The following is a 25,403-nucleotide window of genomic DNA, read 5'->3' as shown; positions in this document are numbered from 1 at the left end:
GCCTTGCTCGGTGGATTAAGGATCCAGCTTTACCATGAGCTGTGGTATAGGTTGTAGATGCAGCTCAGTCTGGTGTTGCTGTGACTGTGGTGTAGGCTGGCGGCTACAGCTCCAATTAGACCCCTAGCCTGGGAACCTCCATATGCCATGGGAGAGGCCCAAGAAATGGCAAAAAAAAAAAAAAAAAAAAAAAACGCAAGAGGAAAACTAGATCTTTCCTCTTAGGGGGAGCACTTGCTGCAAGAAGGTTTGGAGAGTCTGTGTCCTTTGGATAATGATCCTGTTAGGTCATTCAGCCTCAGGAAGCTTTTGGTCAGTGCTGAGTAGTGAATAGCATTTTATTTATTTTTTTAATCTTTTGTCTTTTGTCTTTTTAGGTCCGTACCCATGGCATATGGACGTTTCCAGGCTAGGGGTCTGATCAGAGCTGTAGCCTCTGGCCTAGGCCTCAGCCACAGCAATGCTGGATCCGAGCCACGTCTGCAACCTATACCACAGCTTACGGCAACACTGGATCCTTAACCCGCTGAGCAAGGCCAGGGATCGAACTTGCATCCTCACAGATACTAGTCGGGTTCATTAACCACTGAGCCACGCCGGGAACTCCGTGAGCAGCATTATTTTAAATCCAGAAGCCTCTAAATCAGGATGTCTTCCCAAAGGCGAGGGACTTGAGAGATAGTGTGAATTAGCGAGTAAGTTGTAAGAAGAAATTGAGGTCTGAGCTGAGCCTGGAGTAGAATGGTGCCTGTTTTCTTCTGCCCAGAGACCCTACCCTCCCTTCCCAGATTTTCTTTCTAACGTCCCCTTCCCCCAGGTGCGGTTTGGTCAACAAAAGCGATACCAGGATTGGTTCCAGCGCCAGTACCTGTCAACCCCAGACAGTCAGTCTCTGCGCTGTGACCTCATCCGCTACATCTGTGGGGTGGTCCACCCTTCGAATGAAGTGCTGAGTTCAGACATCCTGCCCCGATGGGCCATCATTGGCTGGCTCCTGACCACGTGCACGGTGAGGGGCCAGGCCCTGGGAACGCAGCTGCGGGGTGGTGCAGGGCCCCTCTTTGCCTGTGTTCGTGTCTCCGTGCTTCTCCCTGGCTCCCTGGGCCACCTGACCCCGAGGGCCCTTTTATTCTCTTCCTCCTGAATGTCTCCACCTTCGTGTCTGCTGAAGTTCCCGGGCTCATCTCCACCTTCACTGCCAGTCCCCAAGCCTGGCTTTCTGAGGCGTCCCCGTCTTTTCCATCAGCTGCCAGAAACCACAAATGATCATTGCTCTGACTTGTTTCTCTCACGGATTCAGGGCTGGTGTCCCTTAGACCCTCACTTCCATGCCTTTTGGCATCAGCTCTGGATACTTCTCTTCTCCCAACGTAGTGAGTCCGCAGTGGAGTCATTTCCTTCCCAGTGTTTCCTCCCTGTGCCTGGGGTGGGAAGCTCTTCTCTGGCATCTAGCTGCCCTCTGACCTCTTCTGACAGGGATCCCCCTCCCCCGACTGACTGGGTCCTTGGAATGTGCTGATTCAGATACAACAACAGGCTGTTCCTAAGGGTCTTTCCTTCAGGAATGCGCCTGGGAGCTCAGCGAGGGCAGCTCAGGGGCTGGTTTGAGTGTCTCAGCTCAGAGGGGAGCAGGGGACTCCCAGGCACGGATGTTGTTGCTGTGGGACCAGGGATGTGCTGTGGGCGCCTGAGAACCCGGGCTGATCCCTAGCCCCTTGCTTGGTGAGACCACAGGGTGGTCACAGTCATATACGGATTTGGGTGCTCTTCGCCCAGTAGGGGTGTCACCCGGTCTCACTGGAAACTGAATGTCATAGGCAGAGCAGTTACGTGGGCCCTGGAATCTGCCTTGGGCTTCTGAAGGGAAGGGAGCTGGTTGATGAAACTAGCCCTCTTTTTTCCTTTCTTTTCAGTCAAATGTCGCCGCCTCTAATGCCAAGCTGGCTTTGTTTTACGACTGGCTGTTCTTTAGCCCAGACAAGGACAGCATTATGAACATAGGTATGTGACCGGGACCAGGCAGCACCACTCCCCACCCCCAGGCCCCGCTGCCTGTTCTCAGCGATAGCGGCCCTAGATGTCAGGGCAGCTTATCTGGGAGCAGTTCCGTTGTTCCTCCTCAGTGTTCCCTTGACCTAGAAGGAAAATTGCTTTGATGAGGCTGAGGGATCCTTCCACCCGCTTCACCCCATCGCCTTATTTATGCTTGGGCTTCGAGTGGGGAGGGCCTAGGCAGAGAAAAAGGCTGTGCTGTCTCCTGCTTTTCCTCTCCTGCTGTCTCCCTCCTCCAAGCTGAATGCTGGGGACAAGAGGGGAGATGAGGGCTGCCAGCTCTTTGGGGGGTTGTCTGCTTTTGGGTCTGCTCCACGGGACTAGGGGGGCAGGGGGAGAGACGTAGCTTTCTCTGGAGCCATTCATATGTATCGATACCTCGTTTTATGGAGCTGGAAACAGACTGTCTGATATGGGGGGACCCTTTAATTCCACATCCTCCAGAACCAGCCATCCTGGTCATGCATCACTCCATGAAGCCCCACCCAGCCATCACTGCCACACTCCTGGACTTCATGTGCCGTGTAAGTGCCATCACCCTTTGCTGCCCCCATGCCTGCGTGAGCAGGGTTAAGTGTGCGTCCCTTCTAACCTTGTAGATCAGTGAATAGGTCTTCCCAGTGCCCTTTGGCTGTGGAGCAAAAGTGGGTCAATGTCATAGCTCCTCTCTCCCAAGTTAGTGAGCACTTCTCTTCTCTGTCTCCAGTTGGGTTTTTCCGTGCCTCCACGGGGTTTCTCAGCCTCAGAGGTGATCACTTAAGGGAGAATCCGGTCTCCTCGAGGAGCAGCCAGGTCGAGCGAGAGTCTCCCTGTTGGGCAGTGCAGAACAATCAGGACCATCTCAGCCATACTTCCCAGTGTCTCCTGATTAAAACTGAAGCAGCTTTTTAGATCTAATTCAGCAGAACACTCTGGATGGAAAGTCCTGTGCTCATTCTTTGGTCCTCCTCTTCCCTTCCAGATCATTCCCAACTTCTATCCGCCATTGGAGGGCCACGTGCGGCAGGGCGTCTTTTCCTCCCTCAACCACATTGTGGAGAAGCGGGTCCTGGCGTAAGGACCTCATGTGTCTGTGGGGTGGGCTGGGGGGGTGTTTTCTCAGTTTTCACCAGGTCAGGCACATCCAGGTACTGCTCTGTCCACGCTGACCCCCGCCCTTGAGAGCTATAAAAAGTACTGGCTCCACCGCGGACTGCGAGGCACATGTCCTCTTGACTTGTGGAGGAGTTTCTCTCTAGCCGGGGGCTTCAGATGTCTTCCCGAGGCCCTGGTGACCCTTCCCAAGGATCTGAGTATGGCCCAGTTGTACCCGTTGGGCTTGGACCTACTTGCGTGCCTCCGTGTTGCGTGAGGAGTGAGGAGCTCTGGGGTTGACCTTCATTCCTGTTGCCCATTAGGCATTTGGCTCCCCTGTTTGACAACCCAAAATTGGATAAGGAGCTTCGGGCGATGCTGCGAGAGAAGTTTCCTGAGTTCTGCAGTTCGCCCAGCCCGCCTGTGGAAGGTATGGAACCCGCCCACTCCGTCACCTGTTTGAAAAGAGGGAGGGACACATCGGGGCGCGCAGACTAGAGACCTGTTCGGGATGTCATCTCTGTGCAGGGCTCCACCTCGGGGACACTGTCCGTTTCAGTCTTTCCTTCCCCAGTTCCTCCTTTCATTCGTTTTTGGATCATCTTCCTTGGTTCTTCTCCATCTAATCGTACCTGATTTTCACTGAACTCTCTTGCTCTCTTAACTCCTGCTTTTTCTCTTACCTAACCTCGCCTCGGTAGGTAGAAGGCTTTCATGGGATGTATGTTTATCTCACTTCAGCTCTGCTGATCTCTCTTCCCAGCCCTGTGCCCTGGCCTCTGGTGAGGAGGTGTCACGTTGGGTCTCAAATCTCGCTTCCAATTCCAGACAGACAGACAGACACACGCGCACACACACTTCCTTTTTGTTTTGGGGTAAGGGCTTAGGCCAAGCAGAGCTTCCCAGGTGAAGAACACTTCGACACTCACTGAACCTGAGCTGAGCATAGAGGAGCCAGGTCCTGCGCTGCTCTCACTCCTGGCAAACCCCCCCTGAAAGCCATGGACGCTCGAGGACAAGCTCTCTGTCCTTCCAGGGTCCATATTCCGTTTAGGTGGTGAACTCCTTATTCTCCCTCTTGCCCTCCAGTCTCCCCTTCCCAGAAGCATGGGACACAGGAGGCCATTAAATGCCCTGTCTTTCTTTACTCCCAAGTCAAAATTGAGGAGCCAGTTTCCATGGAGATGGACAACCACATGTCAGACAAGGATGAGAGTTGCTATGACAACGCCGAGGCAGCCTTCAGTGACGATGAGGAGGATCTCAACAGCAAAGGTGAGGCTGGCAGCATAGGCAGTCAGGCTCAGGTTAACCCCAGGAGGACTAGTTGGCAAGAGCAAGGCCTCCTGCCTCTGTCACCTTCGCCCCTCTGAGTTAGTTTTGTTAACAGGGTTACTGGGTGAGACTCCAGGGAGCACATGCCTGCATTTGGCACTGAAGCAAGAGGGAGAAAGGAGAAGTAGTCCCTGCCCTCGTTTGCGTCTCAAGGCTGGGACACGCACACAATCAGGCATTCACAGCTCTGAGTGCATGGGGCACACCCAGTGCGTGTGAGGAGACCCAGACCATTCAGGGGGCTGTCTCTGCTTCTCATGTCTGGGCAAAGTGACTTCTGTCCAAAAACACTCCCTTCAGGAAAGAAGAGAGAGTTTCGCTTCCACCCGATCAAGGAGACAGTGGTGGAGGAGCCAGTTGATATCACCCCTTACCTTGACCAGCTGGACGAGTCCCTGAGAGACAAAGTCCTCCAGCTACAGAAGGGGAGGTGGGTGCCGGCCCTGCTCTCAACCTCGGGAGGTGCAGCCCCGGGCTGCTTGGTGGGTGGGGGCGGGGTGTGGAGAGGTGGTCGAAGCTGCTTGGGAGCTGCCTTCTGCAATTTGGGCTGGAGGGTGTGGGCTGGGAGGGGAAAGCCCTGTTCCCCAGCATCCCAGGATCTCACTCCAAGGCACTGAGTAGAAAGCTCCTGAGACCCCCAGCAGTCGGTGAGGATTTCCCCTCTGTGGGCCTCTGCTCAGAGAGCAGCAAATTCCTTCCTAACCCCCCGCAGCAGCCCAGCTTCCCACAGAGCTCCTTTGTTTTGCTATGTGCACGTGAGTGTGCTTGTGTGTGTTCTGGGTGTGTGTCCTGCCCTCTGCTATCATTTACGTCCCTGAGATTTCCTCTCCCTTCTGCACTGCAGTGATACAGAGGCCCAGTGTGAGGTCATGCAGGAAATCGTGGACCAGGTCCTGGAGGTGAGGAGGAACTCACCCCTTCAGGGAGGAAGGCTTCCAGCCCGCTCAGCTTTGGCCCCCAGGCAGCTGACTCCCTCCCTCCCCTCCCCTCCCCTCCCCTCCCCTCGATGGGTCCCCTCCGATGGGGGAAGGGGCCTGCTGAGCCTGGAGGTGGAAGCAGAGGCGTTCAGAGGCTGTGGGCAGTGGGGGCAGTGAGCTTTGGGTCGGACGGTGATGTCCCCTCCTCATCTCACCCCCCAGGAAGACTTTGACTCAGAGCAGCTGTCTGTCCTCGCTTCCTGCCTGCAGGAGCTCTTCAAGGCCCACTTCCGGGGGGAGGTGCTGCCCGAGGAGATCACTGAGGAGTAAGACTCGTCTTTCCTGACCGGCTCCCCCCACCAGGCCTTAGGAGCTGGAAGGATGCTCTTGTGGCCTGGCTGGGGACTTGAGAAAAGTCACCTCTTCACTTGTTTTTATTCTCACACACTGAGTCATTTAAACAAGGGTTCGTTTCTGCCTGCTGAACCCGAGACGGGGGGCGGTGGACTAGCTGCCCATCCTGTGTGGCCCGCCCAGGCAGCCCCAGCCTTTGCTGCTTCAGGTGGGCTTGGACCCTTTCCTGGAACCTCCCTGAAGGGCAGGAATCTCGGTTTCAGTGAGGACAACCCAGACTCACCTGTTAGGAACCTGATCTCTCTGCGAGCAAGCCCTGGGGCGCCTTTGGTAGAAAAGGAGCAGGCTGGCATTTAGCCTCCAGCTGGCCCTCCATGAAATCTGCTGGCGGTCCCCCCTTCCCCCCCTCACCCCATGAACTGTCATGTGTTGCCCCCCCTCTCGTAGGTCCTTGGAGGAATCTGGCGGGGGTGGGGGGGGCCTTCCTCCCCTCCATGGACTGTCACGTGTCACCTTGCTCTTATAGGTCCCTGGAGGAGTCTGTGGGGAAGCCTCTATACCTAATATTTAGGTAAGCATCCAGCTGTAGGAGATGCTACTCTGCCGTCCACCCTCCCTATTGGCCTGCATATGCTCCTGTCCTGGGTAGTGGGGCTCCCTTTCCAGAAAGGAGGGTGTGTGCAGTGGGCACAGAGCCATGCCCCCCAGAATCGCCCTAGAGGAGTCTGTCCTAAGAAGAACTCTCTCCTCTCCTCCCATCTCCCCCTCCAGGAACCTCTGCCAGATGCAAGAAGACAACAGCAGCTTCTCTCTGCTTCTGGATCTTCTCTCTGAGCTATATCAGAAGCAGCCCAAGATTGGCTACCACCTGCTCTATTACCTAAGGGCCAGGTGGGTGTGGTCCCTACATAAGAGGGACCCTATGATGTCAGGGAGTTCCCGTTGCAGCTCAGCAGGTTAAGACCCTGACTAGTATCCAGGAGGATGCGGGTTTGATCCCTGGCCTCGCTCAGTGGGTTAAGGATCCGATGGTGCCTTGCTTGAGCTGTGGCGTGGGTGGCAGACGTGGCTCGGAGCTGACATAGCTGTGGCTGTGGTATAGGCCAGCAGCTGCAGCTCCACTTTGACCCCTTGCCTGGGAACTTCCATATGCTGCGGGTGCAGCCATAAAAAGACAAAAAAAAAAAAAGATGTCAGGAAACATCCTGGAGAGCCTATCTCCCCCATACGCTGATTCCCCACCATCCTTGGCTGTCTGCACCAGGGTCTGTGTGTGCGTGTGTGTCTGAAGGTGTGTGTTTTAATAACAGCTTCAAAGTGTACAGTTGAGTGATTTTTTGGTATATTCACAGGGATGTACAGCTATTATTACAGTCTCGTTTAGAGCATCTTCATTACCCCAGAAAGAAACCTCATACCCAGTCGCAGTTGCTTTCCTTTTCTCCTTTTAACCCCCTGCAACTGCTCGTCTCCTTTTCTGTCTCTGTAGCTTTATTTATTCTCGATAGTTCATGTAAATGGAATCATACAGTGTTTGGTCTTTCATGACTGGCTTTTTTCACCTAGCCTAGGAACACTGTCGAGGTTCCCTGTTCCGGCGTGTATCTGTATTTCACCCCTTCTCAGGGCCACATGAGACTCCATGGGATGGATGTACCACAGCTGGTTTACCCACTCATGCGCCGACGCACAGAGCGTGGTTTCCCCTTTTTTGTCTGTTGGGAATAGAGCTTCTGTGAACCTTCATGTACAATTTTTTTTCGCGGACACATGTTTTCAGTTTTCCTGAGTATATTACCTAGGAGTAAACATGCGGAGTCCCGTGGTAACTGTTTTGAAATTTGTGAGAAAGTGTCACACTGTTTTCGGAAGTGACCGCACCCATTTTATGTTCCCCCCAACAGTGTGTGAGAGTCCCGACTTCTCTGCATACTGCCCAACAGCCCAACACCTGTTGGCTTTTTTTTTTTTTTTTTTTTTTAATAGTTTTTGGCCATCCTGCAGCATATGGAGTTCCCCTGCCAGGGATCAGATCCGAGCCACAGTTGCAATGCCAGATCTTTAACCCACTGTGCCGGGCCAGGGATCGAACCTGCATCCCAGTGCTCCCAAGACACTGCCAGTCCCGTTGTGCCACAGCAGGAACTCCCACCTGTTGGCTTTTGATAATAGCCAGGTTAATGGGTGTGAAGAGGTATCTCATTGTGGTTTTGATTTGCATTTCCCTAGTAGCTAGTAATGTTGAGCATCTTTTCATGTGTTTTTTATTGGCCATTTGCACATATTCTTTGGAAAAAATGTCTGTTTGAATCTCTGTTTTTTAATTAGGTATTTGTTTATCTTGTGGACTTAACTGTTCTTCATATATTCTGGGTACAAGTCCCTTATCAAATACATAGTTTGCAAATTTTTTCTCTCACTCTGTGATTTGACTTTTCACCTTCTTGTAGGTATCCTTTGAAACACAAAGATTTTTTGGGGGGGGGTTGTTTGTTTCGGCTTTTTTTGGGGGGGGCCACACCCAAGGCATATGGAGGTTCCCAGGCTAGGGTTCCAATTGGACCTGTAGCCTCTGGCCTACGCCAGAGACACAGCCACAGCCACGTGGTATCCGAGCCACAGCTGTGACCTACACCACAGCTCATTGCAATGCCAGATCCTTAACCCGCTGAGTAAGGCCAGGGATCGGACTTTCGTCCTCATGAATGCTAGTCAGATTTGTTTCCACTGAGCCACAACAGGAACTCTTAAGAGTGAAGTTTTTTGTATATGTGTAAAGTAGGATTTCCATGTATTATTGCTTTCATTGCTCAGAACCCAAAAAGCAGTAGAGAGGCTTTCTGTACCCTCACCTGAGCCCTCTCTCTCCTGTTCTTGACTCTTACTGGGTAGTAGCTTCCTAATGTGGTCTGAACCCTTTGTGGGGCCCTGGGGAAAGATGGGGAGAAAGAAGGGTGTCTCCTGATCCAGTACGTTGCCACGTCCTCGCGGAGGGCAAAGGAGGGCCATGTGATGGATCAGTCCCAGGCACCCAGGGCCGCACAGGGATTCTAGGTGGGGCTCTACCTAGGGGATGTTTGGGCTGGGGGCTGGGTCAGGCTGAGGCCCAACTGGTCTTGCAGCAAAGCCGCCGCAGGAAAGATGAATCTGTATGAGTCATTTGCCCAGGCCACCCAGCTGGGTGATCTGCACACCTGCCTGATGATGGACATGAAGGCCTGCCAGGAGGACGACGTGCGGCTGCTGTGCCACCTCACACCGTCCATCTACACAGAGGTCAGTAGCTGTCTGTGTCCATGCAGATGGGGAGCCGTGTAGGCGGGCTCTCGGGAGACTGCGTTATCCCGCTGCACCAAGCCTGTCCCTCCTCCCCCATCCCCGCTAGCCTCCCTAGGCCTTTTCTTCCCACACCACAGCCGTCTCCTCCTGCTTCTCCTTATCAAAGTGAAACATTTCTAAAACCCCCAGGGTTCTTGTCACGTGAGTTGGGGTCTGGGCCTGTACACTTGCATCCTCGGACCCAGCATAGGGCCTCCAGCCATCGGTGTCCAGGTCCCAGGCCCTCCTGCTGTCTGACGGCGCAGCCTCCGGTTCTCTCCAGTGGCTCCAGGACCAGGGCCTCTGTAGTGGAGACTCAGCTTTCATTTCCCTGGTTCGCTAACCCTCTCCTCTAGGAACTGGGCCACGGGAGGCGGTATAAGTTCCTCCTCTCAGCGAAAGTTCCCAGGAACAGGGAAATCGGCACAGCGTGTGGCTGGACAGGAGGAAGGGCAGGCAGCCGTCAGTGGGAGGAACAACAGGGATGTCAGCCAAGCACTCGGGGGAGGAGGGGCGCGGGTGCCCAGCTCCCTCCCCGGTGAGCTGCCCCTCCAGAAGGGACCCTGCCTGCCCCACACCCCGCACCCACCCCCCCACACACACTCTCTACACCTTTGCTTCTTTGGCAAGAGTCCGTGTAGACTGGACTTCTCTGTGGCCAAAGATGCAAATGCTCATCCTGTCACCACTCTACACACAGCTAACTGTATGCACCCAGCCCCTTTCAGCTCCAGCCCTGTCCTTGCCACACACGCAGGGTTTGTACACGCAAGTAACTGAACTTGGGTTTTTTAAGGTTAGAGTGCCAGCGTCAGAGCTGTTGGAGCTTGGTTTAGGGGTTTACATGAGGACCCCTTGCCTGGCTAGGCACCCCCCTCAGTGTGTGCTAGGCAAAGGGGATGGGCTCTGAGGGTAAAGCTAAGGGGCGCCCTCTGGACTCCTGCCCGCCCTGCCCTCTTTTTTCTCCAGTTTCCAGACGAGACCTTGCGGAGCGGGGAGCTGCTGAACATGATCGTGGCTGTTATCGACTCAGCGCAGGTGAGCACAGAGCTGTCACCCGAGCGGGAAACAGGGCTCTGCCTCCCCCATGGCCCACAGGCAGGAGCCTCTGCTCACCGGCCCCCTGCTCCTGCTCCTGGCTGTCACCCTGCTTCTGCTGCTCCTCTCCACTCGGTTGCCTCATCCCCAGGAGGAAGCTGAGCTTGCAGGAGCCCTTCTTCCTTTGCTTTTCTCCTTCCGAGACCTGTAATCCAGCCATCCAGGGCCCTGTCCTCCTCAGCACAGGCTGGGGTGATCCGAGGCCCAGGTGACCTCCCAGTGGGGAGGTTGCCCATTCCACCACTGCCATCAGGATGTGAGGGGTGGTTTTTAATTACTTTTCGCTCCAAATAGGCCTGAGAAGCCGGTTGCTCCTCTGCCAGTCTCCTTCAGCCTTCAGAACCCCTGGCATCCATCGGGTGCCTTTTCCCCCCATTCCTTTAAAACTAGGTTTTCATTCCTCTGATTTTCCCCCAATGATCCCTCCTGCCTGTCCTTGCGTGGCCTCTTTTAGAACCAGTGGGTTCTGCCTTCTCCCTCCTCGCCTTTAGCTCCAGGAGCTGGTCTGCCATGTGATGATGGGGAACCTGGTCATGTTTCGGAAAGACTCGGTCCTAAACATCCTCAGTGAGTGAGCAGGGCCTCAGGTGGCCCGGCAAAGGAGGGGGTGGCTGCCCCATGGGCTTTGTAGTAACAGAGAAGCTGGGTCTGGGGCTGAGAGGGCTGGAACATGGTGCCACCGCTGTGTGGTCTCGGGCAGTGTCTGTCCGGATCTCTCGTGCTTGCTCTGTAAATTGGAAGGACGTCCCCTTGGTCCTTCGGCCTCGGGGCTAAAGGAAATACAGAAGTTTTATGAAGGCTTTGGAAATAAGCCTTGTGTGGAAAGAGCAAGGATCTGCAGTCTTAGGTTCACTCTCCCTGCTGGGGTGCTGGCTGGCTGTCAGTGGATTAGCTCTGTGTGTGCGTGTGTGTGTATGCCTGTGTGTGTGTGTGTATGCCTGTGTGTGTGTGTGTGTGTGTGTGTGTGTGTGTGTGAGAGAGAGAGAGAGAGAGAGAGAGAGGGAGAGAGGGAGGGAGGGAGAGAGAATACGAATGAGTGTGTCTCTTCTCTGTCTCCTCAGTCCAGAGCCTGGACTGGGAAACCTTTGAGCAGTACTGTGCCTGGCAGCTCTTCCTGGCCCACAACATCCCCCTGGAGACCATAATCCCCATCCTGCAGCACCTCAAGTACAAGGGTGAGCAGGGTTGTGGGAACACAGGGGAGAGGACACTCCTGGTCCAGCTGCTGCAAGGCTTGGCCTCTGGGCTGCTTTCCTGAAGAGCCCAGGTCCACTGCTCCCTCCTTACAGGCGCTGCTGCTCTTCAGAAGGGCCCTGCAGGCCCACAGTGAGCCAGGCACCGGGCTGGGGCTCAGGGGGCTCCAGGCTGCATAGGAGTGGGTCAGGGAGGGGATGGCTCTGCCTGGTTTCTTGTTGAAGATTATCTTTGCTCCTTCCAGTGGCTCTTGGTTGGGGGATGGGTGCCAGGGTTTCTTCCTGGAATTCCGCATTCCTCTGAACAGCCTCTACCCTCCCCCACAGAGCACCCAGAGGCCCTGTCCTGCCTGCTGCTTCAGCTCCGCAGAGAGAAGTGAGTTCCGCCCTTGGGGGCTCTTCCATCCCCAAACCCAACACACCAAGAGGTGCTGCTGGATAAAGGGCGCCTGTCCCCTCCGCTCATGTTTTTTCCTATTGTTGACATCTGCTCATTCTGCCCTTCCCCCAAAGTGATTTACAAATAAGCAGCTCCCTTGGGACTTGGGCTTCCTCTCGGCTTTACCCCCCTGCCCACCAGGAGCTGCCCTCAGAGGTGGAGACCGGACATCCCTGTTTCCTGCTGCCACAGTGATTCTAACCCCCGGTGGCTCCTGCTCCCCTCCCCCACCCTCCTGAGGCCACCACATGCTAACCCGAGGGGAGGAAGGGTCGGAGCAGACGGGTCACACACTGTCCCCTCGCTCAGCCTGTGCTCGTGCCAGGGGCGGGCTGTAGAGGGCGAGAAGGCAGCGGCCCCTCCCTCTGCCACTGGCATTTCTCCAACAGCCCCAGATAAATGGGCCAACAGCTGTGTGTCTTTTCCTTCCTACCTTCTTTCCTTCCTTCCACCTTTTCTCCTCTCTTGTCTGAGAGCCTAGAAATGGTACACAGTGTCCTAAAGGAAGTGGGAAGGCCAGAGGGCTGTGTGGGGCTGTGGCTTCTCAGCCCCCTGCCCTTTACTGTCCTCAGCCTGGACACCAGGGTGGCCCAGAGCTCTGGCGGGGCGGGGCTAGGGGAGCACTCACACCGCACATGCTTGCCCTTTGGTCTCTCTGGCCCCCCTGCTGACTGTTCTGGGCCAAGTGGGGAGTGGGCCTCCTTCCCGGCACACACCCAGGCATGTGCACCTCCTACTGCTGCAGCAACCGCAGAGTCTCACTTCTCGTCCCCTGGCTCCCACAGAGGATGAAACCGGGCATTCCTTGGCCCAAAGAGAAGAGGGAGAGGGATGTGAGAGTAGGAAGCTACCGCAAGCTTGGGGTTGGGCAGGGGCGGGGAGGCTGGGGTGTGGGGGGGACGTCAGTGGGCGAGCTCCAGGGGTTCCTGGGGACAGCTGTGCGAGCAGCGTGCCCTCCCGCCAGGCCCAGCGAAGAGATGGTGAAGATGGTGCTGAGCCGGCCCTGCCACCCAGACGACCAGTTCACCACCAGCATCCTGAGGCACTGGTGTATGAAGCATGATGAACTGCTGGCTGAGCACATCAAGTCCCTGCTCATCAAGAACAACAGCCTCCCCCGCAAGAGGCAGAGGTAGGCCCCTCCAGGCCAGGCTGCCCACCTTCCCCTGCGGCGGCAACAGGGCGGTCCCTGCCTGGCTGGTGGGCGACATCTAGTGGTGTGATGCTGCCTGGCATGCAGGACCACTGTGGCCCCTTCCCCCTTTCCTAGTGGCCTAGTCTTTGGCCCCCAGTCTCTGCACACCCCCTTTTCCCTGCCTAGCCTCCTCCCAGCCCTCCTGTCCCCTTCTCTGTACGGGCTGCCTCTGTCTTAAGAGGAACCCCCATGGGGGAGGGGGTCCGGCTCCTAGAGTCCTCACCCCAAGCTCAGACTTGGGCTCTCGTGACTTGCCCGCAGCCTGAGGAGCTCCAGCAGCAAGCTGGCCCAGCTGACTCTGGAGCAGATCCTAGAGCACCTGGACAACCTGCGTCTCAACCTGACCAACACCAAGCAGAACTGTACGCTTTGCTGCCCCTCTGAGCCCAGCGCGTGCGTGGTGCTGCCTTGGCTCAGACCACCTGTGGCCCCCGGGTGGGGGCGGCTCCCCGGCACCTCACTGTGCCTCTTTCCAACTCTCCGTTCCTTCTCTGTCTAGTTTTCAGCCAGACCCCAATTCTGCAGGCTCTGCAGCATGTCCAGGCGAGCTGTGACGAAGCCCACAAGATGAAGTGAGGCTCCTTGCGCTCTTGGCCTCAGGGAGTAGCTGGAGAAGGCCTGGGGAGGGGCCCTGCCGGGGACTCAGGATCAGCAAGACCATGGGGTTGAAAACAAACGGAGACCCTGGCAAGGGGCAGAGAAAAGGCTGAGGGACAGCTGCGGGGCCAGGACGCCCACCTCCGGGGTTCTCTCCCTCAGGTTCAGCGATCTCTTCTCCTTGGCCGAGGAATACGAGGATTCTTCCACCAAGCCACCCAAGAGCCGACGAAAAGCAGCTCTGTCCAGCCCCCGAAGTCGAAAGAATGCCGCCCAGCCCCCCAATGCTGAGGAAGAGTCAGGCTCCAGCAGTGCCTCGGTGAGACCCCCTGGCCAGGCACCCAGCCGTGCACAGGAGGAGAAAGAGAGGTGGGGTGCGGGCAGAGCTGGGGCCAGCAGCTGCGCAGGCTGGTGATTCCCTCCCTGCATCTCTTCCAGGAGGAAGAAGACACCAAACCGAAGCCCACCAAGCGGAAACGGAAAGGGTCCTCTGCAGTGGGCTCTGACAGTGACTGAGGCCCCGGGTCTCCCCTGCCGCCCCAGTCGGACTGCCCCCTCCCCTCCTTGGTGAATCAAAGGTTAACAGGGCTGGGGAGATGCCGGGGAACACCCTGTCCCCATCCCAGAGCTCCCCTGTGAGAAGGACGAGCTGCCTCCTCCAGCCCAGCCTGAGAAGCTGCCATGCGGCCCCGGCGCCTCCTCCCTCCTCTCTGGGGCCTGCAGCCCCCCGACACACTGCTGCTCCCACTGAAGCCAGAGGCCGTACACAACCTGGACTGCGGTGGACGCCTTCAGCCCCTGCCCCCTCCCGCAGCCTCCCCAGAGGCTGTTTCAACAGAGAAGAGAAATGGCAAAGGGGCAGCTGGCCGGAGAGGTTAGACTGAGAGTGCAAATGGTGTGCGGGCACCCTTCCGCCTTCCCCCTCCACGTCTTGATTTGCTCTGAACAGGCATTTTATAGTGGCCCTCCATACATCAGTCATGAAATGGGCATTTAATCTGTGACATGGTCAAGTCACCTTCTCCTCTCCATGGGGCAGATGCAGAGGCCACAGCCCCACCTGGGATGCCCTGGAGGCTTGTGTTGGCCTGAGGTTGGCACTTTGAGCCCAGGGAGTCCCAGAGACATGTTCCACAAAACTGTCAAGAATGGTCCCATTTCCTTGGTTCTGTTTCTTTTTTCTTTTTTTTTTCTTTTTGGCAGAGATAATCGAATTTTTAAAAGTTGTTTTTAAATGACAATAAAACAAGCCAGAATCTCTTTCGTGCCGGAGTTGCTGCCCCCACTTACTCTGTGCATGTACAGGTGGTCTCCATTTAATGGGCACCCCACCTCGTGGCTTCACAACTTCCCCTTTCCCCCCGCCGCCCGCCTCCTTGTCTGGAGCAGGAGGGCCTTGGCTTTACCCCCATCCTTCTTGCTGCCTCGGGCAGTGCAGGCCAGACACTGGGCTGTCCAGGCAGAAGTTAATGCTGACACCATCTCCCAAAGGCTGTCTTGTCCTTAGCCATCTCTCAGTGTTATATGCTAGTGCGTACCAACTGCTGGAGAGGACTAGGTCTTGGGCGGTGAGAGAGGCTCCCAGCTCGGATCTTAGAGAGCAGAAGCATGCCTAGCGGAGAGGGCTCAGACACCTGGAGAAGGAACCCGCCACAGTCTGGCCACCTGCCCAGCCAGGTGTACCAGCAAAGAGCTCCTTGGCTATGCTTTTGTCCCGCTGCTGTCCTGGGAGGCTGGGTGGCAGGCTGAGGAGAGAGGTTTGGGCTGACTTCAGACAGCTCCTCCTATTCAGCCTGCAAATTTGTCTTACAGAACCCGGGTTCTCCCTTCCCTCAAAGCTGCTACAACTTTCTTTGAAAGTCTAAACTGCCCGAGGCCTCCTTTTTTCCTTCCTCTCTCCTTCCCCGGTTTCCTCTGCCCCAATTAAAATCAGGATGGAAAGCATTCACTGGCTGGCCCCAGTTATTGTACCTTTGCCCAAAGGGACGGGCCTCTGCGCCACGGCCCCTCCAGAAATCTGACTGAGCCTCCACCTTTCCCCTACTTAACCCCACCTATCTCCTGGGGCGGCGGCGGCGGATGGAGGGAAGGCTTGGGTCTGGCTGTCCTGCCGGGACTTGCAGCACCATGTGGGCAAGGGGCCGAGTTCTTCAGTCTCTTCTGGGAGAGAGCAGCGTCACCCTCCCATCACGAGTGAAAATGGGATGAGAGGGAAAGACAGACTTGGATCCTAGCGCCCTAGCTCTCTGGCTGGGAGCCCCAAGTCCAGCCAGATGCCTAGATCTTCCTAGAGAAAATCGGAACGGGACCAGACCCTGAGACTGAGGGAAGGCGGGAGCAAGCCCGAGACCTGGTAGGGTGCGGGGAGGGAGCGCGCCTGGGGCGGAGCGTAGCTGTGGGGAGGGCCGGGCGTGCGGGGCCGTCCCCCACTAGCACTCCTCCGGGGCCTCTGCTCTCGGCCCGAGGGGAGGGGGGCTGGGTGGGTGGGAAGGGGCGTGTGCCAGCGCGCGCGCTCCCGGGACGGAGAGGTCTAAGCGCTAGAACCAGCGGCCTCAGTTTTGTAGAAGGGAGCATCGGGGCAGTCTGTGAGCGGCTGGGGCCAGACAGGACCGAGTCGAGGGAGCGGGCACCATGGCCGCCTTCCTGCTGCTACCCTTGCTGCTGTTGCTGCCGCTGCTGCTGCTGCTGCCGAAGCTGCGCCTCTGGCCGCAATTGCGCTGGCTCGCAGCAGACTTGGCCTTCACTGTGCGCGCCCTACGCTGCAAACGGGTCCTTCGAGCGCGTGCCCTGGCCGCGGCCGCAGCCAACCCGGAAGGTCCCGAGGGGGGCTGCAGCCTGGCCTGGCGCCTGGCGCAGCTGGCCCAGCAGCGCCCGGCGCACACCTTTCTCATTCACGGCGCGCGGCGCTTTAGCTACGCGGAGGCCGAGAGCCAGAGCAACCGGGCTGCGCGCGCCTTTTTGCGCGCGCGAGGCTGGGACAGGGGGTCTGGCGGGGGCGGCGGCCCACGGGGCGCCGGGGAAAGCCAGTGGGCGGCGGCCGGAAGCGGCGCGGCGCGGGCCGGGCGGGAAGGGGACGGCGCGGCACCTCTGGCACCTGGGGCCACCGTGGCGCTGCTGCTCCCCGCCTGCCCAGAGTTCCTGTGGCTCTGGTTCGGGCTGGCCAAGGCCGGCCTGCGCACCGCCTTTGTGCCCACTGCTCTGCGCCGGGGTCCTCTACTGCACTGCCTCCGCAGCTGCGGCGCCCGCGCGCTCGTGCTGGCCGCAGGTAAGGCTGCAGCACTCGACAGACGGGGGCGGGGCCAGCCACGGAAAGGGGCGTGTCGGGGGGGCCGAGAAGAGGGGGGCTTGGAACTCGCCGGCAAGCTTTCCCTGGGGCGCGGAAAGGGTGGGGAAACAAGTCTCCGGGTTTTCGAAGGGCTGGAGCTGGGTCTCTGGTTCCCCAAGGATTTCCGTAGAGTTGGGCTCCAGGTCCCAGACTCCTGAGGGGACGTCCGTACTCTTCAGCCTCACCCCGGAGCAGTGCGAGTGGGGTTGGGGGAGCGAACAGGGCAAAGGGTGGGGAAAGCTTCTGGAGAGTGGTTAGAGCCATGGAGCTATGCTTTCCCACCTCATCCAGAATTCCTGGAGTCCCTGGAGCCCGACCTGCCGGCCCTGAGAGCCATGGGCCTCCACCTGTGGGCTGCAGGTTCTGAAACCTATCCGGCTGGAATCAGCGATTTGCTGGCTGAGGTCTCAGCCGAAGTGGATGCGCCAGTGCCTGGGTACCTCTCTGCCCCCGAGAACATAATGGACACGTGCCTGTATATCTTCACCTCTGGCACCACAGGTGAGAGCTGGTCACGATGTTTACCTCCCAGAAGCTAAAGCCAAGGAAGGCAGGGGCCTGGGAACAGGACCTGTGACCTCCTCAGCTTCTCGGCCACCCCTCAAAGCCCCAGGAGAGGTTGTTCGTCCCAGTGGCCATATCCTGCCTTGCCAACCCTCCCATCCCTCTCCACCTCCCTGAACTTCCCACATTTCTAGGACAGCCTGGCTTGCCTTCTCAGTTTCAGTCTTGCCTCTGCCTCTTGCTGGGGGAAACCCTGCAGGAAACCTCAAAGAGAGAGACAAAACCTGGAGCTCAGACCCTTCTCCTGATCTCGCCACCGCCACCCTCCACCCCACAGGCCTCCCCAAGGCTGCTCGGATCAGTCATCTGAAGGTCCTGCAATGCCAGGGGTTCTACCAGCTGTGCGGTGCCCGCCAGGAGGATGTGATCTACCTCGCCCTCCCACTCTACCATATGTCCGGCTCCCTGCTGGGCATCGTGGGATGCTTGGGCATTGGTCAGTCTCCCCTTCCCCAACCCGGCTTTCAGCCCTCTGGCAGATGTTTATGTCAGCAGACATTTATTAAGTAGCTACTGTGGTGTGCTTCCCTGGGGTGCTTCCTGAGTTCTTCAGGGTAGAGAATCCAGAGGAAGGAGGAGGCAGGCCCTCCTCACCAGGAGCTCCTGGTTCAATGGAGACGTGTCACCTGCACTGACCTACAGGCTAAGCAACTAGGGCGGCCATGCAGTTAGCAGAAGGCCAGGCAAGGGGGCAGCAGGAGGTTGGGGGGGGGGGGGTGGCGGTGCTGTGTCAGCCCAGGAAGAGGCAAATGGAGAAAAGGGTTGGGATTTGGGGGCAGGGTTCCAGGATGGACTGCTTGGGGATGGGAAGTGGGGAGAAGACATTAGCCTCTCCAAATCACAGGTGGGCCAAGCTGGCCTGTGGAAAGTGTGCCTGTCACAGCCAGGCCTTTCTAGGGACCTGGCTACAGGGAAGGCTGGTGTCGAGGAAGGAGGGGGGCGGTTCAGGACTCCCTGCCCCCACCAGCTCTTAACTTCCCCTCCTTCCTCCCTCCCGGATTCTCGCAGGGGCCACGGTGGTGCTGAAGTCCAAGTTCTCAGCTGGTCAGTTCTGGGAGGACTGCCAGCAGCATAGGGTGACGGTGTTCCAGTACATTGGGGAGTTATGCCGATACCTTGTCAACCAGCCCCCGGTGCGTGGGCACAGATCCTGGGCAGAGCCACAGAGACAGGGAGATGGGCAGTGGGCAGAAGCTACTGGAACAGTTGTCCAGGGGTGGGAGGGAGAGGAAGGGGAGGGGGAGGAGCCTGGAGTGGTAGGACTCGGATGCTTAGGGCACCTGAAGGAGGTCACAGTGGAAGGGGTTTGAGGGCAATGGGAGACAGGGCTTTACTTAGGGGAGCTGGCATCGGCATTGAAGCTCCCACGCCCTCTCCCGACGTGTCTCAGAACCAGGCAGAGCATGGACATAAGGTCCGGATGGCGGTGGGCAGCGGGCTGCGGCCGGACACCTGGGAGCGTTTTGTGCGGCGCTTCGGGCCCCTGCGGGTGCTGGAGACCTACGGACTGACAGAGGGCAACGTGGCCACTTTCAACTACACAGGCCAGCGGGGAGCTGTGGGGCGCGCTTCCTGGCTGTACAAGGTGAGTTGCAGGAGGAAACTGGAGATCCCGTGGAACAGTGCAGGGGTTGGTGGGGAGGGGGCTCGTGCACCTGAAATGACCCAGTGCCTGGGTCTCCCTTCCCCCAGCATGTCTTCCCCTTCTCTTTGATTCGCTATGATGTCACCACAGGGGAGCCGGTTCGGAATACCCGGGGGCACTGTGTGGCCACATCTCCAGGTTCGTGCCCAGATCGGGGGAGCTGGCAGATGAGGATTGGACTTGGAGAGTGGGGTAGGGGGCAGGAGGCTCTGGGCAGGGTGGGCAGCCACTCCTGACCCCGGTGACTCTGCCAGGTGAGCCAGGGCTGCTGGTGGCCCCTGTGAGCCAGCAGTCGCCGTTCCTGGGCTACGCTGGGGGGCCAGAGCTGGCCCAGGGAAAGCTGCTGAAGGATGTCTTCCGGCCTGGGGATATTTTCTTCAACACCGGGGACCTCCTGGTTTGCGACGACCAAGGCTTTCTTCGCTTCCACGACCGTACTGGAGACACCTTCAGGTATCTGTCTCACGTTCTCCTTCCTCTCCTGGGCATCTGATCGCTGTGACCCCAACTCCCCAGACCTCAGCTCCCTCATCTCCTGTCCCTACCCAGCTCCTCACCGGACCTCTCCTCTGCAGCCTCCTAAACACTTCATCCCCGAGACCGCCTGGCACCTCGCCCTCATCCCTGACTTTGTTCCCTCCCCATCGAGCGCACGAGGCCCTGACCCGGTTGCCAATCTCTGCTCTCTGGCAGGTGGAAGGGGGAGAATGTGGCCACGACCGAGGTGGCGGAGGCCCTGGAAGCCCTGCATTTTCTTCAGGAGGTGAACGTCTATGGAGTCGCTGTGCCAGGTGCCCGGGCATGGCAGGGGCAGGGGCTGGGGGAGGGACCTAGCCCACCAGCTCGAAGTGGGCACAGGGAGCGTGAGGCCTCGCGCTGGTCAGCCCCTACGGCTGACCCTGCCCCACACATCCACCAGGGCACGAAGGCAGGGCTGGGATGGCAGCCCTGGTTCTGCGTCCCCCACACTCTTTGGACCTCGTGCAGCTCTACACCCACGTTTCTGAGAACTTGCCACCTTATGCCCAGCCTCGATTCCTAAGGCTCCAGGTAACCAGCCACTTCTCCTCCAACCCTGTACCTCACCCCACAGATCTGCAGCAGTCAGTGGCCCCTAAACCGCACAAAGGGAACCCGCATAATACACCCTGTGAAGAGAAAGAGCAGTTCCTTCCCAGACGCCTGCTTTTCACTCCCTTCACCCCTGGCTCCTCCTTTTCCCTGTCGCCCCCTCCCCTAAACCCTGACTTCATCCCCACCCCCCTTTCCCCAGACCTGCCCGGCAACAAAACCCAGGCAATTCCTATGATCCCCTGGGGCAGATGCGCCTTCCTTCAGCTCCCTTGGTCGCCTCCCCCTCCCCAGGAGTCTCTGGCCACCACAGAGACCTTCAAGCAGCAGAAGGTTCGGATGGCAAAGGAGGGCTTTGACCCAAGCACGCTGTCTGACCCACTCTACATTCTGGACCAGGCCGGGGGTGCCTACCTGCCCCTCACACCTGCTCGGTACAGTGCCCTCCTGGCCGGGGACCTGCGCATCTGAGGGCCCCCACACCAGCACGCCTGAGGGAGGGACCTTGTCGGGGGAGGGGTATCGCAGGTGCATCGGCTGCTGTCAGGGACCTTTGCTATACCAGATTTGTCATTTTTATTTTGTAATAAATGTAACCCGAGCCAACCTGGCTCTGTCTTTCCGATCCACAATATTCTTCTTCCCCGACTGTGGAACTGCTTTTCTCTCTGACACTTCCTCCCGGCACCGAGCCACAGGCACCATCACCCTGACTTTGTGTGGGCGGGAGCTCAGTGTCTGGACCTCAGTGTTTTTCCTCTCAGGTGACCCCAGGTGATCCTTGTCCTCGGAAAACCCCTTGTGGCTGCCTGACGTCTGTGCTCATATGTATCTTGACGCAGTTTCACTCCCTGATTGCTGGGCCCCCACTGCTCTCTGGGGAGCTGGAGGACCCAAGGGGTTGGCTTAAGTGGCAGAAGTGGACAGAGGCACAGAAACGCTGCCCCCTGTGGCCAGCGGAAACCCCTCCACAGACTCAGGTGTGTTTGGGGCCTGGGGGAGTTTCTCACCCTGGTAGAACAGAGGTTTAATCAAACCTCTGTGGGGGCAAAGGGTGCTCTGGATGGGAGTTCCCGTTGTGGCTCAGTGGTAACTAATCCAACTAGTATCCATGAAGATGCAGGTTCCATCCCTGGCCTCGCTCAGAGGGTTAGGGATCCAGTGTTGCCATGAGCTGTGGTGTAGGTTGCAGATGTGGCTCGGATGCCATGTTGCTGTGGCTGTGGTGTAGGCTGGCAGCTGTAGCTCCGATTCAACCCCTAGCCTGGGAACCTCCAAATGCCACAGGTGTGGCCCTTAAAAAAAAAGGTATGCTCTAGATGCCCACCCCTCTTCCCTCACAGCTGGCTTTGATAAGCAAATCAGTGAAGGGGAAGAGTGGGTCCACTCAGCCCCCCAACTCAAATGTTCCTAATTTTACCTACTCATAGGCCCACATTCCCAGAAGTAGCAGCCCAGGTGGGGGCCCCTTAGGTTCTGCGGAGAGTTTGACTGAAGCAGGGCTCAGAGGGCAGGTATGTTGTGGGGTGGGCAATCGAAAGAAAAAAGGCGGAGTTCCCATCGTGGCTCAGTGGTTAATGAATCCGACTAGGAACCATGAGGTTGCGGGTTCCCTGGCCTCGCTCAGTGGGTTAAGGATCTGGCGTTGCTGTGAGCTGTAGTGTAGGTTGAAGACGCGGCTTGGATCCTATGTTGCTGTGGCTGTGGTGTAGGCCGGCAGCTGTAGCTCCATTTGGACCCCTAGCCTGAGAACCTCCATATGCCGCGGGTGCGGTCCTGGAAAAGACAAAAAAAAAAAAAAGAAAGAAAAAAGGCCTCTCCTTGGCCCCTGAATGAGGTGTTTAAAAAGTTTTCGTCATATGGAGTTCCTGTCCTTGCTCAGTGGTTAACAAATCTGACTAGGAACCATGAGGTTGTGGGTTCAAGCCCTGGCCTCGTTCAGTGGGTTAAGGATCCGAAGTTGCCATGCCCTGTGGTGTAGGTTGCAGACGCAGCTCGGATCCCACGTTGCTGTGGCTGTGGTGTAGGCCGGCGGCTACAGCTCTGATTGGACCCCTAGCCTGGGAACCTCCACATGCCGTGGGAGAGGCCCTAGAAAAACAACAACAACAACAAGTTAATCATCTAAAAGTTTGAAATGATGAAACGGCTGCTTACCTTAGAACTAAATCCCCCTTGGTTTTAAGCTGTGGGTCCTCAAAAATTTCTACTACTTTCCTTTGGGTTATCTTTCCCCTTCCAGCGCTCCTCAACATGAGAGCTTCGGAGATGCACCCTGTGACCAACTTTGGGTCCCTATGGTTAACCCTCCTGTTCCAAAATGTACAGCTTGTCCCACCCACCTTCCACCAACAAACCCAGTTCAGCCTCACCGACAGACTAGAAGCACACACAATCCTTGTTTCATTTCATCTAAATCTGTGCTTTGCAATACAGTAGCTGCCCCGTGTGCCCAGTGAGTGCTTCACATATGGCTGGTCTGTAATGAGTTAGGCTGTGAGTGTGCAGGTTTCAAAGACTTAGCACCACAAATAAAATATTTCATTAATAGTTGTTCTGTATTGCTTACATGATGAAATACAATTTTTATTTATTTATTTTTTGGCCACATTCACGGCTTACAGAAGTTCCTGGGCCAGGAATCGAACCTGAGCCACACCAGTGATAATACCGGATCCTTAAGCCGCAGAGCCACCAGGGAACTCCTGAAATAATATTTTGGATATACTGGATTAAGTAAAACATATTAAAGCACATCTTACTTATTTTTGTTTTTAAATGTGGCTACTAGAAAATGCAGAATTACAGATCAGATACACTATATTTCTACAGAATAGCACTGGTCTAAATCCTGTCCTCACACCTCCCTCTGCAGACCCACAAATACCAAGTGTAATAAGTCAGCTGGCCCTGTATGATGCCTGCTTTTGAGCAGCTGCACTTTAGCAAGGACAGCGAGAAGAGGGGCTTCTATTCCAAAGCACTGAGCCAGGTGGCTGGGGCTGGCACACTGCCTTCCAGACAGAGCCTATATAACTAGTGCTAGAACTTGAGAGCTGCAAGAGGCACACTTTGGATCCAAAATAGTTAGGTTTTCCATTTAGCACAATTAAAAATAAAGGGGAGTTCTCTTGTGGTGGAACAGGTTAAGGATCTGGCGTTGTTACTGCAGCAGCTTGGGTTGCTGCTGTGGTATCGGTTCAGTCCCTGGCCTAGGAACTTTCAAATGCCACAGGTGTGGCCAAAAATTTGTTTTAAATAAAAATAAAGGGAGTTCCCTGGTGGCCTAGCAAGTTAAGGATCCAGTGTTGTCACTGCTGTGGCATGAGTTCAAGCCCTGGCCCAGGAACTTCCACATGCCATAGGGGCAGCCAAAAAAATTTTTTTAATAAAATAGGAGTTCCCGGAGTTCCCATTGTGACTCAGTGCTAGTGGACCCAACTAGTATCCATGAGGACTTGGGTTCAATCCCTGGACCCATTCGGTGGGTTAAGGATCTGGTGTGACTGTGGCGTAGCCTGGCAGCTGCAGCTCCAGTTTTGACCCCTGGCCTGGGAACTTCCATATGCACAGGTGCAGCCTTAAAAAGAGGGGAAAAAAATAGGAGTTCCTGCTGGGATGTAGTGGGTTAAGAACCCGACTGCATGGGTTAACAATCTGGCGTTGCCGTGAGCTGTGGTGTAGGTTGCAGACAGGGCTCGGATCCCGCGTTGCTGTGGCTCTGGCGTAGGCTGGCAGCTACAGCTCCGATTAGACCCCTAGCCTGGGAACCTCCATATGCCGCAGAAGCGGCCCAAAGAAATAGCAAAAAAGAAAAAAAAAAAATTGTTGTTGTGGCTGTGGCGTAGGCCAGCAGCTGTAGCTCCAATTGGACCCCTAGCCTGGGAACCTCCATATGCTGTGGGTATAGCCCTAAAAAGCAAATAAATAAACAAACAAATAACAAGTAATTACAAATAAAATAAGCTTTTTTTTTCCTTCTTTTTAGGGCTGCATCTGCAGCATATGGAGGTTCCCAGGCTAGGGGTTGAATCGGAGCTACAGCTGCCAGCCTACACCAAAGCTACAGCAACACCAGATCCGAGCCGTGTCTGCGACCTATACCACAGCTCATGGCAATGCCGGATCCTTAACCCACTGATCAAGGCCAGGGATTGAACCCCCAATCTCATTGTTCCTAGTCAGATTCATTTCTGCTGCGCCACGATGAGAACTCCTAGAAATAAAATAAACTTTAAAGGAATTAAGTTTTCCTACCAAAAAGTCAAATGAGATAAAATAAAATGGCATTATGATGTAATTTGCAAACAGGCTGGTCCAAGGGGGTGAGAAGCTTGCCCCTGAGATGGATGCTGGAGTGGAAGGGTAGTGGAATCAGAAAACTGTCTCACCTCGTCCTCAAATCAAGGCTTTGTGTCTGTAGACTCCCCAAGCTATTTAAGGCCACATGTCCTCGACAAATACAGGAACCTGTGAAGGGGCAGTGGTGGTGGCAGCTTTTTACAGCCAGTGACCAAGAATGGTTTTTATATTTTTTTTTATGTGGTTGAAGAGATCAAAAGAAGAATAGTTCATGATTTGTAAATACTGATTCAGATTTGTGTCCATGAGTAGCTTTATTGGAACAGGCTACGCTCATCCTTTATATACTGTCTATGGCTGCTTCTCTGCGTCAAAAAAGAGCTGAGCAGTTGTGGCAGAGACCGTACGGCCTGCAAAGCAGAAAATATTCACTGTGGGACCCTTGACGGAAAAACTGTCCATCCCTGTTCTAGGGCCTCTTCTCTATCGCGCCGCTGGGCTGCAGTTTTCCCCTCGCGCAAGGAAAGAGAGTAGGGAGGCCCCCGGGCGATGCCTGATGACTGCTCCCTGTGGGACTTGGCACAAAGCTCCCAAGATCGGGCTCTGCCTGAGCCGATTACGTGGGGGAAACGCGCCGCCAGTCCTGCTCACTTCCGAGCGTCCACGCGCCAGCACGCTGCGCTGGGGGATGGGGCAGCGGCCACGCGCAGCGAGGAAAAACGGCCCGGGGGTACAACCGCGGATTGGCTCCTGCTGACTGGCCACCGCCCACGTCCCCGCGCGCGAGGGAGGAGGGGCAAGCCGGGGGAGTGGGCGGAGTCATCCTGCCTGGGCGGGGCGAGCCCCTCCGCGCCTTCCGCCGTAGAAAGGCGCCTGCGCACTGTCAGGCTGCGCCAGGAGATCCCGTAAAACTGAGACGATGCC

At 56.5% G+C, this 25,403-nt stretch overlaps 2 protein-coding genes across 6 annotated transcripts in view; both read left to right on the top strand.

The window, feature by feature from the left end:
• INTS3 (integrator complex subunit 3) overlaps window positions 1-14,832 on the top strand; it is a 39,994-nt gene extending 25,162 nt beyond the window's left edge. Inside the window, exons 10-30 of one of the 2 annotated variants that reach the window (XM_021088512.2) lie at window positions 818-1,009; window positions 1,914-2,001; window positions 2,497-2,576; window positions 3,014-3,105; window positions 3,450-3,556; window positions 4,282-4,401; window positions 4,762-4,891; window positions 5,306-5,360; window positions 5,601-5,704; window positions 6,259-6,303; window positions 6,504-6,623; window positions 8,855-9,008; window positions 10,020-10,088; window positions 10,640-10,715; window positions 11,210-11,323; window positions 11,669-11,717; window positions 12,745-12,912; window positions 13,237-13,337; window positions 13,475-13,547; window positions 13,735-13,891; window positions 14,011-14,832. In XM_021088512.2, the coding sequence (XP_020944171.1) occupies window positions 818-1,009; window positions 1,914-2,001; window positions 2,497-2,576; window positions 3,014-3,105; window positions 3,450-3,556; window positions 4,282-4,401; window positions 4,762-4,891; window positions 5,306-5,360; window positions 5,601-5,704; window positions 6,259-6,303; window positions 6,504-6,623; window positions 8,855-9,008; window positions 10,020-10,088; window positions 10,640-10,715; window positions 11,210-11,323; window positions 11,669-11,717; window positions 12,745-12,912; window positions 13,237-13,337; window positions 13,475-13,547; window positions 13,735-13,891; window positions 14,011-14,088 (2,172 nt within the window). In that variant the 3' untranslated portion in view covers window positions 14,089-14,832. 2 annotated transcript variants of the gene reach the window in all.
• Window positions 14,833-15,643: 811 nt separating this feature from the next.
• On the top strand, window positions 15,644-20,809 carry SLC27A3 (solute carrier family 27 member 3). 4 transcript variants are annotated; one of them, XM_085022908.1, is made up of 10 exons: window positions 15,644-15,925; window positions 17,189-17,398; window positions 17,739-17,897; window positions 18,470-18,594; window positions 18,852-19,046; window positions 19,154-19,244; window positions 19,361-19,559; window positions 19,800-19,897; window positions 20,026-20,156; window positions 20,472-20,809. In XM_085022908.1, exons 2-10 carry the CDS (start codon window positions 17,233-17,235, stop codon window positions 20,646-20,648), a joined length of 1,341 nt encoding a protein of 446 aa, XP_084879034.1. In that variant the 5' UTR covers window positions 15,644-15,925; window positions 17,189-17,232; the 3' UTR covers window positions 20,649-20,809. The 4 variants fall into 4 exon arrangements, 3 of the variants coding, with proteins under 3 accessions (XP_084879034.1, XP_013852550.2, XP_084879033.1); XR_014844162.1 differs by lacking the exon at window positions 15,644-15,925 and adding an exon at window positions 16,112-16,837 and having other exon boundaries at window positions 19,197-19,244; XM_013997096.3 differs by lacking the exon at window positions 15,644-15,925 and adding an exon at window positions 16,112-16,837.
• The last annotated feature ends 4,594 nt before the right edge of the window (window positions 20,810-25,403 follow it).

This window comes from Sus scrofa, chromosome 4, assembly GCF_054392235.1.
Source record: "Sus scrofa isolate SSC_HxYL_T2T_F1_AM1 chromosome 4, Sscrofa_HxYL_maternal_Yorkshire_Landrace_v2.0, whole genome shotgun sequence".
In the NCBI taxonomy this organism is placed as follows: Eukaryota; Metazoa; Chordata; class Mammalia; order Artiodactyla; family Suidae; genus Sus; species Sus scrofa.
This window is presented reverse-complemented; position numbering and strand designations above follow the sequence as displayed.